The 15,000-nt window shown below is 35.2% G+C and overlaps 1 protein-coding gene across 1 annotated transcript in view; it reads right to left on the reverse strand.

Annotated features, from left to right (window-relative positions):
* Window positions 1-15,000, reverse strand: part of astn2 (astrotactin 2) — a 574,772-nt gene that overhangs the window by 253,472 nt on the left and 306,300 nt on the right. Inside the window, exons 6-7 of the mRNA XM_073951693.1 lie at window positions 6,666-6,812; window positions 2,276-2,443 (exon numbers count right to left, since the gene is read on the reverse strand). Of these exons, the coding sequence (XP_073807794.1) occupies window positions 2,276-2,443; window positions 6,666-6,812 (315 nt within the window). The remainder of the gene's footprint in view (window positions 1-2,275; window positions 2,444-6,665; window positions 6,813-15,000) is intronic.

The raw sequence follows: 15,000 nt of genomic DNA on the forward strand, positions 1-15,000 counted from the left end.
GGAGACCTTGAGCGACAGATTAACACAGAAGGTCACCGGCAAATAAATGTGTTGCCTGTAAGTGTGAAAATCAGCCTCTCCAACTCTGTGTGTGTGTAAAACAAGATGACTTTTGCTTTTTCTAGAGGTAGAAATACGCGTTATTTTAGGTCATTTTAATTAAGTGGGAGACATGTTTGTAAGACTTAATCCTAAAATATGAATGAATGAATTAATAAATGATTAAATGAATGAATGAATAAATAAATGAATTAATGAATCAATGGATAAATTAATCAATGAATGAATGAATGAATGAATGAATGAATGAATGAATGAATGAATGAATGAATGATCGATCGATCGATCGATCGATCAATCAATCAATCAATCAATCAATCAATCAATCAATCAATCAATCAATCAATCAATCAATCAATCAATCAATCGATCGGTCAATCAATCAATCAATCAATCAATCAATCAATCAATCAATCAGGTGTTCATCCATTTGTTTATTTGTCTATTCATCCAAGCATTTGTTCATTCATTCATTCATTTATTAATTAATTAATTCATTCATTCATTAATTCATTCGTTCATTCATTTATTGAGCTTGTTGTTTATAATGTGTTAAAATAATATGGCTTTTGCTTTGATTAGGGGTAGAAACACGAGTAATTTTAGGTCATTTTCATTAAAAAATATACAGCTGATTTCAGAATAGCCCTCGTTTGAATTTGTAAAATAATTCAGGGGAGCTAATAATTGTGACTGCAACTTTATATATATATATATATATATATATATATATATATATATATATATATATATATATATATATATATATATATATATATATGTATGTGTGTGTGTAAAATTTAATAAAATATTTTATCTTAAAATGTAGTTGCATAGATAAATGTATAAATGAATGAATGAATTGATTAATTATTTGTTCTTTATTTATACATTTATGAATTTGTTCATCCGACGGTTAATCCATTTGTTAATTAATTAAAAACTTCATTCAGAACACTGTGTCACACTTTTGTAAAACAAGATGACTTTTACTTTTTTGATGGGGAAACATGCGCTATTTTAATCAATTAGTTGATCAAAAGGTTATTCTTAAAATGTAGCTGCATGAATGAAAAAAAGGAATGCATGAATTAATTAACTGCATTAAGTTATTAATATTAAATCAAGTATATAAACCACTGAAGACATAAACTATGAAGATTAATGCCATAAAATGAATGAATGAATGAACGACTGAACGACCGAACGACCAAACCAACCAACCAACCAATCAATTGTTAGTTCTTTTACCTATTCAATCATGCATTAATTAGTTAATTAATTCATCCATTTGTTTATACATTTATTCATTCAGCACACTGTGACACACTTCTGTAAAGCAGGTGGATTTTTGCTTGTTTTAGAAATGAATGAATGAATGAATGAATGAATGAATGAATGAATGAATGAATGAATGAATGAATGAATGAATGAATGAATGAATGAATAGCACCTGGAATAGCATTAAGTTATTAAAATTAATTCAAATGAAACACTAAAGATGTAAGACATGAAGATTATTGCCACAACATTAATGCATCAATGAATGAATGAATGAATGAATGAATGAATGAGTGAATGAATGAATGAATGAATGAATGAATGAATGAATGAATGAATGAATCAATGAATCAATCAATCAATCAATCAATCAATCAATCAATCAATCAATCGATCGATAAAAATATAGCTTATTTTACTAATCTCATCATGCATTTGTCATCCTTTTGTTTATTCATCCATTTATACATTTATTTATTTATTTATTCATTCATCACTTCTATAAAACATGCACATTTTAGGCAGAAACAACACTTTTTAAATTGTTTATTACATGGTAGCATTGTAAAAAATATAGATAGGACAGTGAAAACATTAGGATATGCTTCAAGACATTCATCTGATGAGTTTCGTCTGGTGCCATATATTGCCTGCTCACACTGTCTCTGCCTGCCAAGTCATGCGTGATTTACTTCATGCATGTTTTCAGCCAAAATGTTAGATAGTTGCTGTGCAATAAGAAACTAGGAAACACTACTAGGGAACATTACTTCTGAGAAACAAATAACAGACCAGAGAAATCTGTGGATTTGTGGCATTTTTGACTCATCCCAATCTAATGTAGCTATAACTCTCGGTGCTTTATGTGTGTGTGTGTGTGTGTGTGTGTGTGTGTGTGTGTGTGTGTGTGTGTGTGTGTGTGTGTATGACTCACCACTGTCCTGATCACACAGCTGTTCGCAGGGGTCAGTGGTTCTCTGTCCGCAGTAATCTCTCACCCACTCGGTGGACGAGTTGGTCTGGTAGTAAAGGGTCAGTTTGGCTGGATTTAACCAGTTGGAAACATCCAGAAAGCTTCCCATGCTTACTACAAAACTGCTTCCTATAGCAAAACACACATAAACACAGATATAAAGTGTTCCCGTAATTACAAAGAAGCATCAAGTAACAGATTATTGAACAACAATAACAACAACAACAATATTAATAATAATAATAATAATAATAATAATAATAATAATAATAATAATAATAATAATAATAATAATAACAATAATAAAATTGATTATTATTATTATTATTATTATTATTATTATTTAATAAATAAATAAATAAATAAATAAATAAATAAATAAATAAATAAATAAATAAATAAATAAATAAATTTAAATGAACAAAATAAACAAATAAATAAACAAACAATAAATAAATTATTTATTTATTTATTTATTTATTTATTTATTTATTTATTTATTTATAATAAATAAATAAATAAATAAATAAATAAATAAATAAATAAATAAATAAATAAATAAATAAATAAATAAATAAATTTCAGAAATGTAATTTTGCTGTTGAATGGAAAAAAGCAGTGTGATCATACTAAAAAAACACTCTTTATCTATTATATATTTGAAAAAAAAAACATATATAATAAATAAAGCTATAATAGGGCCCTCTTGTAGTAAGGTCATGCATCTAAATCAAAATAATGTGCATAAAACAAGCTCTTGAGAAACACTGCTGCCAAACAGCGCATCTCTCTCATTAATGCAGAATTAACCAGTGTTCTCTCAGTGTCCATCATCTTTCCACCTGACCTGTTCTGCTGACGTCTGAATTCTGCTCTTCCCAAAGATAAGGGCGACTTAAATTAAATTGCTTTGCTCTTTCATAATCCTCACTGTGGTCTTAAAGCAGGATATGTGGACGCCTGCCAGACTGACACCCACTCAGAGACGCCCAGAAACAGCACACAGACACTGGGATTTAACACAGCATGACAGCTATTGTGGCTGAACTCTACACAGCAACAATAAACCAGTGTTGAGCTGAAGCTAACAACTGGGACTGCACATGTACTGTACTGGATTATACACAACTGTGTATGAAAAACTGTGGAAGGAAAAAATATTTATTTGGATTGGAGAATTGAGTATAATGAAGCAAGCAGTGCATTCATTCATTCATTAATTCATTCATTCATTCATTCATTCATTCATTCATTCATTCATTCATTCAAACAATTAATATATTCTATTAATCATCAATCCATCCATAAATTCATTCATTCATTCATCCATTCATTCATCCATCCATTCATCCATTCATTCATCCATTCATTCATCCATCCATTCATTCATTCATTCATTCATTCATTCATTCATTCATTCATTCATTCATTCAAACAATCAACATAATCTATTAATCATCAATCCATCCGTCCATAAATTCATTCATTCATTCATTCAACCATCCATCCATCCATCCATCCAACTAATTCATTCATTCATTCATTCATTGATCCGTCAATTAAAAGATTGATTCAATCATTCATCCATCCATGCATCCATCCATAAATTAATTCATTTCTATCTATCCATCCATTCATTCATTCATGCATACGTTCCAACAATACATTTATTCATTTAACCATCTATCCATCCATCGATGCTTTCATTCATTCATTCATTCATTGATCCATCCATAAATCCATCCATGAATTGTTTATTTTCATTCATTCATTCAATTAATTAATTCATTCATTCATTTATCCATTCATTCATTTATTCATTCATTTATTCGTTTATTCATTCATCAATTGATTGATTGATTGCTTTATCCATCCATTAATCCATTGATCAATTCATTCAATTCAATCTAGTCTTTGATTCATCCATCAATTAATTAATTGATCGATTTATTCATTAATTAATTCTTCCATCCATCCATCCATCCATCCATCCATCCATCCATCCATCCATCCATCCATCATTTTCATTCATTCATTCTTTCTGTCATTCATTCATTCATTCAAATTAATTCAAACATTCACCAATCCATCCATCCATCAATTAATTGATTGATTCTTTCATTTATCAATTCATTCATTTATCCATCATTTAATTCATTTACTTTTCCATCTGTCAATTCATTCATTCATTCGTTCGTTCGTTCGTTCATTTGTTCGTTCATTCATCCATGAATCCATTCATTGTCTATCCATCCATCCATCCATCCATCCATCCATCCATCCATCCATCCATCCATCCATCCATCCATCCATCCATCCATTCATTCCAATACATAGTAATCAACTTCTTTACAAGAGCTGTGGTGTGCTAGGCACTTTATGTTCATTAAATAACCCCATAAACAGAAGGCCTATAGCAAAAACTAATAATAAATGAATGCAAGTCTAAGAGCAGTGGAGCATGTCTGAAATGAGTTTGATAAATGTGTGGAGGGAGAAATAAATAAATAATGTCACTTCTAATGACCTTCTGAATACAGTAAGAGGGAATCAGCTCCAGAATGTCAGTCAATGGTTTAATGAGAAGCCTGACTGTGACCTCCACTGATCTCAGACTAAAGGACCATGTCGACACTGATGCTAATTTTACAACAGATGCGGAAGGTATATGCAGAGAGTGGGCCTGTAAAACGAATCTGACATTTTATATAATTCTATAAAAAAGTAAAAACACAACAGATGGAGACTGTGACCCTCAGGACACCTATATGAGAACATATGACAAATTACCTGGAAAACATGCTAAAGATATGTTAGGTGTGTGAGTGTGTGTGTGTGTGTGTGTGTGTGTGTGTGTGTGTGTGTGTGTGTGTGTTTGTGCGTAATTGTGTGTGTATATGCATGTGTCTATGTATGTATGTATGCATGCATGTATGTATGTATGTATGTGTGTCTGTGTGTGTTTGTGCGTAATTGTGTGTGTATATGCATGTGTCTATGTATGTATGTATGTATGTATGTATGTGTGTCGGTGTGTGTGTGTGTGTGTGTGTGTGTGTGTGTGTGTGTGTGTGCGTAATTGTGTGTGTATATGCATGTGTCTATGTATGTATGTATGTATGTATGTATGTATGTATGTATGTGTGTGTGTGTGTGTGTGTGTGTGTGTGTGTGTGTGTGAGTATGTAAGTATGTGTGCATGGGTGTGTGTGTGTGCATGTGTGTGTGTGTGTGCATGGGTGTGTGTGCATGTCTGCGCATGCATCTGTGTGCATGTGTCTGTATGTGTGTCTATGTGTGTGTGCGTGTGTTTGTGTGTGTGCATGTGTCTGTGTGTGAATTCATGTGTGTGTGTGTGTGTGTGTGTGTGCATCTCTCTATTACTGCATCTTTCTACCTGTGTGTGTGTGAGTGTGTGTGTACGTGTGTGTGCGCGTGTGTCTGTGTGTGCATGTGTGTGTGTGTCCATGTGTGTGTAAAATTGTGTGTGTGTGTGTATATGTGCAAAAGTGTGTGTGTATGAGCATGTGTGTGCGCATGTGTGTGTGTATATGTATGTGCGCATCTCTCTATCTCTGCGTCTCTGCGAGTGTGTTTGTGTGTGTGTGTATGTGTGTGTGTATGTGTGCATGAGTGTGTGTATATGTGTGTGCACATGTATGTCTATGTGCACATGGCTGTGTATATGCGTGCGCAAGTGTGTGTATGCGTGCAAAATTGTGTGTGTTTGTGTGTGCGTCTCTCTATCTCTGCGTCTCTCTATCTGTGTGTGTGTGTGTGTGTGTGTGTGTGTGTGTGTGTGTGTGTGTGTTTGTGTGCGCCTGTGTGCATGAGTATGTGTATATGTATGTGTATGCGCACGTGTGCGTGTGTGTGCATGCCTGCGTGAGTGTGTGTGTGTGTTTTGGTCATGTTTGCTCTCTGGGGGTTAAATCAGCTGACAGTGTCTCTGACAGATGCTCCAGCATCTCTCCACTGCAGAATCAGCATCACGTGGCTTTAATTGGAGGTGTGTGTGGGACAGAAGATGCTGAGTGTATTCTGACCTCTGTTTGCACACACAGCGAGCGCACACACACTCGCCGCTGTGCACTGCTACAGTCAAGCTCATCATACAGGAATCAGTGCTCTCTATAGGCCAGGACACACCAAGTGGACAGTCATCAGTCATTCTTCCTGCTGGTGTGTTGCTGTGTTTCACACGTCGCCTCTCATTGGGTTAACATCGGAGCTCGTTAATAAATAAATATTGAACATTTTGCTACCATTATTGCTTTAATGAACCTACTGTGATGCAGCACAATGTGTTTCTAATGCACTGAGATCTCCGCAGAGTCAGTATTCCGCTCACCGTCAGCGATGAAGTGTTCAGGAACGTGCAGGGTGACTTTGACGCTGAGCGTACAGGAGGTCTGCGTGCCGTACACCACCGCCACCACACACGTGCAGACGGTGATCAGGGTGAGCGTGGCCTTGCTCATGGGACTCTGCGGGCAGCCTGTGGGAACAGACACAAGAGCTTGATTATACGGATCGATCTCCAGTGGTTAATTCATATGACGTCACAATCAACTTCAAACGGACCCCTCGCTGAGCATTCAACCAGTGCCACCTTCAGCCACCACCACACAAGCTTACAATGCAAAACTATCCTTAAACGAAAGCCTGTAAGCGATTTAATTTATTTATTTTGTCATCCTTACCCAAGGATGCCTTTCTAAAGCCTGATTTATACTTCTGCGTCAAGTGACCGGCGTAACCCACGGCGCAGGCAACGCGCGTGGCTGTGCATTTATACTCCTGCGCGCTGTCTCTGGCCATGTCCACACTAATGCGTTTTCATTTGAAAACGCATATTTTTGTCTCCGTTTTGACCTTCTATCCACACTTCTATCCATCCGTCCATAAATTCATTCATTCATTCATTCATTCATTCATTCATTCATTCATTCATTCATTCATTCATTCATTCATCCATCCATCCATCCATCCATCCATCCATCCATCCAACTAATTCATTCATTCATTCATTCATTCATTCATTCATTCATTCAAACAATCAACATAATCTATTAATCATCAATCCATCCGTCCATAAATTCATTCATTCATTCATTCATTCATTCATTCATTCATTCATTCATCCATCCATCCATCCATCCATCCAACTAATTCATTCATTCATTTATTCATTCATTCATTGATCCGTCAATTAAAAGATTGATTCAATCATTCATCCATCCATGCATCCATCCATAAATTAATTCATTTCTATCTATCCATCCATCGAAAACGGAGTCTTTCGAAAACGATGACGCGTTTTTTTGTCATGTGACACTCAGTCATGTTACTAATTCGTTTACTTTATTTTCGTTGTGAGTATGATTTTAGTGATGTCGCCCTTACTGTGAGGGTAAGCAGCGTCATCAGCAGGATACTGTTCTTTAAAGCGCTCCAGTATATCGGCGTATTTGTTTTGGCACGTCTCCCAGTCTACATTTCCACTCTCTTTTGCAACTTTGTATTCATGTGTTACTCGAAGCAGCAACTCTACTTCATTGTCAGTCCATTTAAAAAACTCTGTGCTTTTCCTTGACATTTTGCCGCAACGTTTCAAAGAGCCGGAAAGAAAATAAACGTCAGCCGGAAATGACGCGTGACGAAGCGTCTTACGTTTCACGCATGCGCACTACAGGTTGAAAGCATTGGTAGTCGTTTCAGTGTGGATGACAAAGTTTTGGAAAACGAATAGAAACGACAGTGTGGACGTGAAGCGTTTTTAGAGGAAAACTCCGTTTTCAAATTTATCTGGATTAGTGTAGACATGTCCTCTGTTTGTCTGCATTAACACTTCTGAAACGCTAGTGGGCAGTGAGGTGTTAATGTTTCTCTGTGTCGAGTTTCTTCGCAGCTTTTTTTGCTTTTTCCTGAACACTTCCGGGATGTACAAGTGGCTCAAACTCGCTCATTTTGAGGCAGGAACCGGCGGACGTGCAACAACTTTAACTATGAGGTAAACACAAAACAAAACTTTCCATCCGGAGCTCCTTCACGGGACTCCACACTTGTAAACAATCGCTACATCAGGCTCGCGGCATTCGCGCGGCTCTCGGTCCCACCCCGACTCGTCAGCGCTACCAAGCCGACCAATCACAGAGCTTGCGCTACGCGTTGTTGCGATGTGTAGTTACATTTTTTTGAGAGGTGCACGTCAGTGACGCCGATGGCCACGGCGAAGGGCTATGCGTCAGCGCCGTAGCATACGCCGGTGTTTGACGCAGAAGTATAAATCAGCCTTCAGCGCATCACTGCAGTTTCTGGCAACAATCGGCGCTGTGGTTGTCATGGTTGAATACAGGCAGGGCTTTACATTAACAGGTGTTAGACAGCCGCTCCCACTAGCCACTTTGGCAGGTTGGAAATAATGTTTACATTGTAGTTTTCTTAAAGATGGGTTCGACAGTAAGGATGGCCCAAAATGCTTGCAAATGTGATATTAGAATCGACTAGCACCACTGACAAAAATAACTGTTCGCGCGAGCAAAAGCAGCTTATCAGAGGCTGATTACTCATGCGCACAGGTGAAGACGAAACAACCGTGCGTAGAGGACGAAACAACCGTGCGTAGAGGAAGCACAACTGGTGCGATCGGTTCTCTTTGAAATAGACTGGACAGAAAGCGATGCTCTTGTAAGCAGCAATCCTTTTGTAAGCACACTGAAAAAAAAATATTCAAAGACGATTCCTTGGATTTACTCAATTTTTTTTTACGTTAAGTAGTTGTAAAAAAATTATTTGGGCTGAATTTAAGCAAAAAAATTAAGTTGAACATTATTAAACTTAATTTGTTTGTTTAAATTCAACACAAATAAATTGTTTGCAACAGTTCTGCATGCAACACTTTTTTCAGTGCAGCAGCAGAGGTCACTGCTTTCGTTTTACTTATTCTCAGGCATGTGATCATCCTTTCATTATCACTCGTGGTGTGTTTCACCTGCTTTCTTTTGCTTACAGTTATTTTGTTAATAAAGTTTAATCATCATCCTTTGCAATAACGTTGCTTTAATATGAGATGAACTCATATAACCGCTGATCTGGGACCTTTAGCCAGGACAGATTACTGTGCATATGTTAGACATGACAATAGATCTTTTTTAATGTCAATTTAAAAAAAAAAAGAAAAGTTTTGTTGAATAAAAGTGCACTTATACTGCTATATATTTGCTTGTTTTGACACATTTAAAATGTCTTGCTGAGAAATAATTGTTTATTTTGGTGTGGTCAGAGATACATTTGGCAATCCTTAATTTTGAGCCCTAAAAAAGTCATGTGAAATAAAAACCAATCGCAATGCGACACAACCCATTTGCTCATGCACAGTGAGCTAGCTCACACACAACACACACAAACAGTGAAATGGAAGAGGAGGCAAGTGGACAACACAACATCTAAATCAAGTCATTTTAGCATGTCAAAGTCACATTTATTAATACAAAATATATTTTCCAAGCAACAAAATTGTGGCTAGTGAAAATGGCAAGTGGCTAGTAATGTTGGAAATCTACTTGCCACAGTGGCTGGTGATCAAAAAAGTTCATGTAAAGCCCTGAATACAGGTAAACATACTGTAATGCTTGTCTTGCAGTAACTCTGCAATACAAATCATATGCGTCATTTTCTTTCCACTAAGTCGGGACGTTCCCTCTTGCCCTATTCACACAGGGCTTCAGCTTCAACGCTTAAATGAAGGCGTGTCTGAAGTTGGGGCGATCATCGTAGCAGCGTCACCCAATGAAATTCAGTCAGCAATAGGCCACTGTCTAGCTCAGGGGTGGCCAATCCTGTTCCTGGAGATCTACCCTCCTGCAGATTTCAGTTGCAACCCTTATTAAACACACCTGTCTGTAATTATCAAGTGGATTTCAGGTCCTAATTAATTGGTTCAGGTGGGTTTGATCAGGGTAGGAGCTAAACTGTACAGGAAGGTAGATGTCCAGGAACAGGATTGTGCACCCCTGGTCTAGCTGGTGCATTTGCATACAGCGATCTGATTGGCTGACGCTTCCGTCGGCGATTGAAAAGTTGAGCTAGTCCCAAACAATTAAATTCAGTCAGCAACAGGCCACTGTCTAGCTGGTGTATTTGCATACAGCGATCTGATTGGCTGACGCTTCCGTCGGCGCTTGAAAAGTTGAGCTAGTCCCAAACAATGAAATTCAGTCAGCAATAGGCCACTGTCTAGCTGGTGTATTTGCATACAGCGATCTGATTGGCTGACGCTTCCATCAGCGCTTGAAAAGTTGAGCTAGTCCCAACTTCTGCAGCGAGCAACACCTCTGAAGCGGCGCTTTTAATAACTAATGCCAAATAAAGGACAACTAGGGACGGAAAAACATTAAATACACTACTGCTGAAACCAATAATAGCTATGTCATAGATAATTTCAGTCCTCTTCATACAGGAAGAACACCTGATGTAACAATAAAAAATAAAAAAATAAAAAACATAGACAAGGTCCTAGTGGTTTGTGAGGACAGCCTGACTATAAATTGAATCCCCGAGCTCCCTGCAGAGTGGGTGTGGGAGTGAGAGTGTTTATTCCCATGTCTCAAAAGCTCCTGGATGACGATCTGATTTATGTAACAGGAAGAATAGCTTAGGCGTTCAACAGTAGCGATTTATCTGGGGTGAAACTAAAGCTCCTGTCCTTCTCTGTGGGCTACAATCTTCACATGTAGAGAGAACTAACAAACAGGCTTTGGCAACCACAGTGAAGATCAGATCCTTTGAATATTCTGCAGGAGAAAGTGAAAGAAATAACAAACAGGCAGCAATTAATGCCAATGTTATTCTTAGAAACACATCTGCGACCTTCAGAAATCATTCAAATCTGTTTGTTCTAGCCTCTAATTAGCTGGGAAGTCCTCTTTTATTCTAAGACTTCACTGATTTATATGCATTGAAACAGATAATTGTCATCATTATCCAACATGACACAGATTTTAGCACTGGAATAAAAATAATGCACAAGTTGACTTGACAACAACAAAAAACACTTGAACGGATAATTAGCTTTTCTCATTTGCTCATAAGCGTTTATTAATACTTAAAGTACTTTTTTAAACTCAGCAACACAACTGAATCACAATGACAAATAGTCCATTTTAGTCCTGGTCAAATGCACATTTTGTTGAATAAATATAAACTCTATATTAATGCTGCACAATATAAAAAAAATAAATAAATAAAAAAAATATGACATTAATAATAATAATATTAATCATAATATATATATATATATATATATATATATATATATATATATATATATATATATATATATATATATATATATATATATATATATATATATATATATATATATATATAAATAGTTGAAGTCAGAATTATTAGCCCCCTTTACATTTTTTAAATATTTCCCTAATGATGTTGAACAGAGCAAGGAAATTTTTACTGTATGTCTGATAATATTTTTTCTTCTGGAAAAAGTCCTATTTGTTTTATTTAGGCTAGAATAAAAGCAGTTTTAAATTTGTTAAACACCATTTTAGGGACAAAATTATTAGCCACTTTAAGCTCTGTTTTTTTACCGATAATCTACAGAACAAACCATCATTATACATTAACTTGCCTAATTACCCTAACCTGCATAGTTAACCTAATTAACCTAGTTAAGCCTTTACATTTCACTTTAAGCTGTATGGAAGTGTCTTAAAAATATGTAGTAAAATATTTACAGTCATCAAGGTAAAGATAAAATAAATCAGTTATTAGAAAAGAGTTATTAAAACTATTATGATTAGAAATGTGTTGAAAAAATCTGCTCTCCATTAAACAGAAATTGGGGAAAAAATAAACAAGTGGTCTAATAATTCAGAGGGGCTAATAGTTCTGACTTCAACTGTATATATATATATATATATATATATATATATATATATATATATATATATATATATATATATATATATGTATATATATATATATATATTCTACGTCACAATCACGCCCCCACAAGAGCAAGCTTCTGATTGGTTAACGCGGCGCGAATGTCAGATTTTCGTACTCGAGAGATTCACGCGGAACGCTTGTTAAGCGCGTCAAACACGCAAACGCTCAATTCGCCTCGCGCATATCGCATTATTTGCACCGCGCAATTTGCGTAATTCGCTCCGCGCCATTCGCACGTATCATGCCGCAGGATCTCTATTCGTGCATTTGCATTGACTTAACATGTAAATCAATGGAGCTTGACGCGCGTTCCTCGTCTGGTGTGAACGCAGCATTAGAGTTTGAGCATGCGATATACTGTGCGGTGCTGTGAAAAGGGGCGGGATTAAACAAGATTATTAGACATTCAAAAAAAGCGAGCGATTGCTCCATGTTTTAAATTTCAGTCCAGAGAGGTCATGTTTTGATCTTCGATTGGTTTCACACAGTCAAGTGATGCGATTTCGCAGGTCAGAGTTCACCAAGCTTGAACTTTGCACTGGAGCAACCTGAGAACTTGACGGTCTGAGAACAGTCTGGCGCATTCGCGTGCGTGTGAATGGAAGTCTATGGGAGGAAAAGCCCAGTATGACCGCAGCTTAAGACATGTTAATACACGCCTGTCAATCAATTCTGTGGGCGGGACAGCCACACTTCTATATGTTGTTGTGGTCGGTCTCAAAATGGGAGGGATTTGGATCCTATTTTAACGTCAGGACATTTAAAAATAAAGAGTTATTGGGTTTCTATCACTCCAAAACGACTGTGGACACACTATACCTGCATACAGTTCTGTCCAAACAGCTCACAAAAGATGATTTTCATCATAGGTGTCCTTTAAAGTTCTTTTTCTAAACTTTCAAAACAGAAAATACCTTTTTTTTCTACATTTACTCTATTAAAACACTCTGAATCCAATTCAAAATCCAGTCATTTGGTCAACGTTTTTCACTGTTTGTTCTAGTCTCTAATTAGCCGGAAAGTTAAGGCTTACAGTATATGCAATGAAACAGATAATTGTCAACATTATCCAACATTACGCAAATTTTAGCATTGGCCTAAAAATAATACACACCAGTTGCTTGGAAACTGCAATGATACACCCAAATAAGTGTTGGTGAGAGCTCCCGGTGGGGTGAAAGTAACTCTTCTTCAAGTAACTCTAAGAAAGCTGAGATTTCTGTAGGCTGTACGTCTCGCAGATGCTTGTGTTTGTTTTGTTATCCTCTGAGAGGTCACACCTGGCTCCTTCTTCACAGCGCAACATTCACAGTATCTCACGTCTCTTCCAGAACAATCTGTTCATAACTGTAGCCGTCGGTGCACAGCCTACCATTATTAGCACAAACTCTCCACTGGAGATCCGAAAAGATGATATTTTCCAAAAGCAGACGGCGAATGCTGAGCAAGTGGACTGGAAACAGGTGGCGGTGGACACAGGTAAACACAAAGTGCAAAATAAACAAAAACCGAAATGAAATCACCATCTGGAAGAGTTCCTGAACTCGCGAATAACTGGGCTACTCGCAGAAACGGGATATTGAACACATTGTTTCAGGGATCTCACAATGCTGGAAAGCTATAGGGGGATGCACCGATAGTAGAGTTTCTAACTTCAGTACGAACACTTGAGAAATATCTATATTTGATAGCATTTTTGACAAAATTAATAACATAAACTAACTAACTAACTAACTAACTAACTAACTAACTAACTAAATAAATAAATAAATAAATAAATAAATAAATAAATAAATAAATAAATAAATAAATAAATAAAAATTTATAGATAATAAAATAAAATAAATAATTAAAAATAAAATAAAATACATAAAAATAAATTAATAAAAATAGCGAAATACATAAAAATAAAAGTAAATAAAAATAGATAAATAAATATGAATGACTGAATAAAAAATAATAAAAGAAAATAAATCATAATCATTAATAAAAATAAAATAAAATAAAATACATAAATAAATAAAAGTAGACAAACAAACAAACAAACAAACAAATAAACAACTAACTAAATAAAAAATAAAATACACAAATGAATAAAAGTACACAAAAATAAACAAATAAATGAATGAATGCATGAATTTAATAATTAAAAATGAAAATAAATAAAAATAAATTATTAAAAATAAAATAAAATACATAAAAATAATAAAAATAGCAAAATACATAAAAAATAAAAGTAAGCAAATATTATTATATATAAATATTATTTTGCTATTTGTATTAATTTATTTTATGCATTTTATTTATTATTAATCATTTATTTTTATTTATTTTATTTTTATTTATTTATTTTAAATAAATAAACAAACAAATTAATGTACGAATGAACAAAAGATCGGATGAACAATTGATTGAAAAAAGTTAATTAATTAATAAAAATAAAATACAAAAATAAATAAAAGTAAGTAAATAAATAAATAATAAAAGTAAACAAATAAATAAAGAAATAAATAATTAAAATCGGAAAGGGGGCAACCACTTTTTCACACCCATGTAAATTCCAAACCAACTTTAATGGGCTAGAAATAATGTAGTGCATCTAGAGTTCATATAAATAACATATTCATGATACACATGCATTACTCATACTGACCACTAATCTAGAATGCATCACCCATATTTGTCACCTTATAAAGTGTTTGCAAGCATTAGCT

The sequence above is a fragment of the Danio rerio genome, chromosome 5 (assembly GCF_049306965.1).
Source record: "Danio rerio strain Tuebingen ecotype United States chromosome 5, GRCz12tu, whole genome shotgun sequence".
In the NCBI taxonomy this organism is placed as follows: domain Eukaryota; kingdom Metazoa; phylum Chordata; class Actinopteri; order Cypriniformes; family Danionidae; genus Danio; species Danio rerio.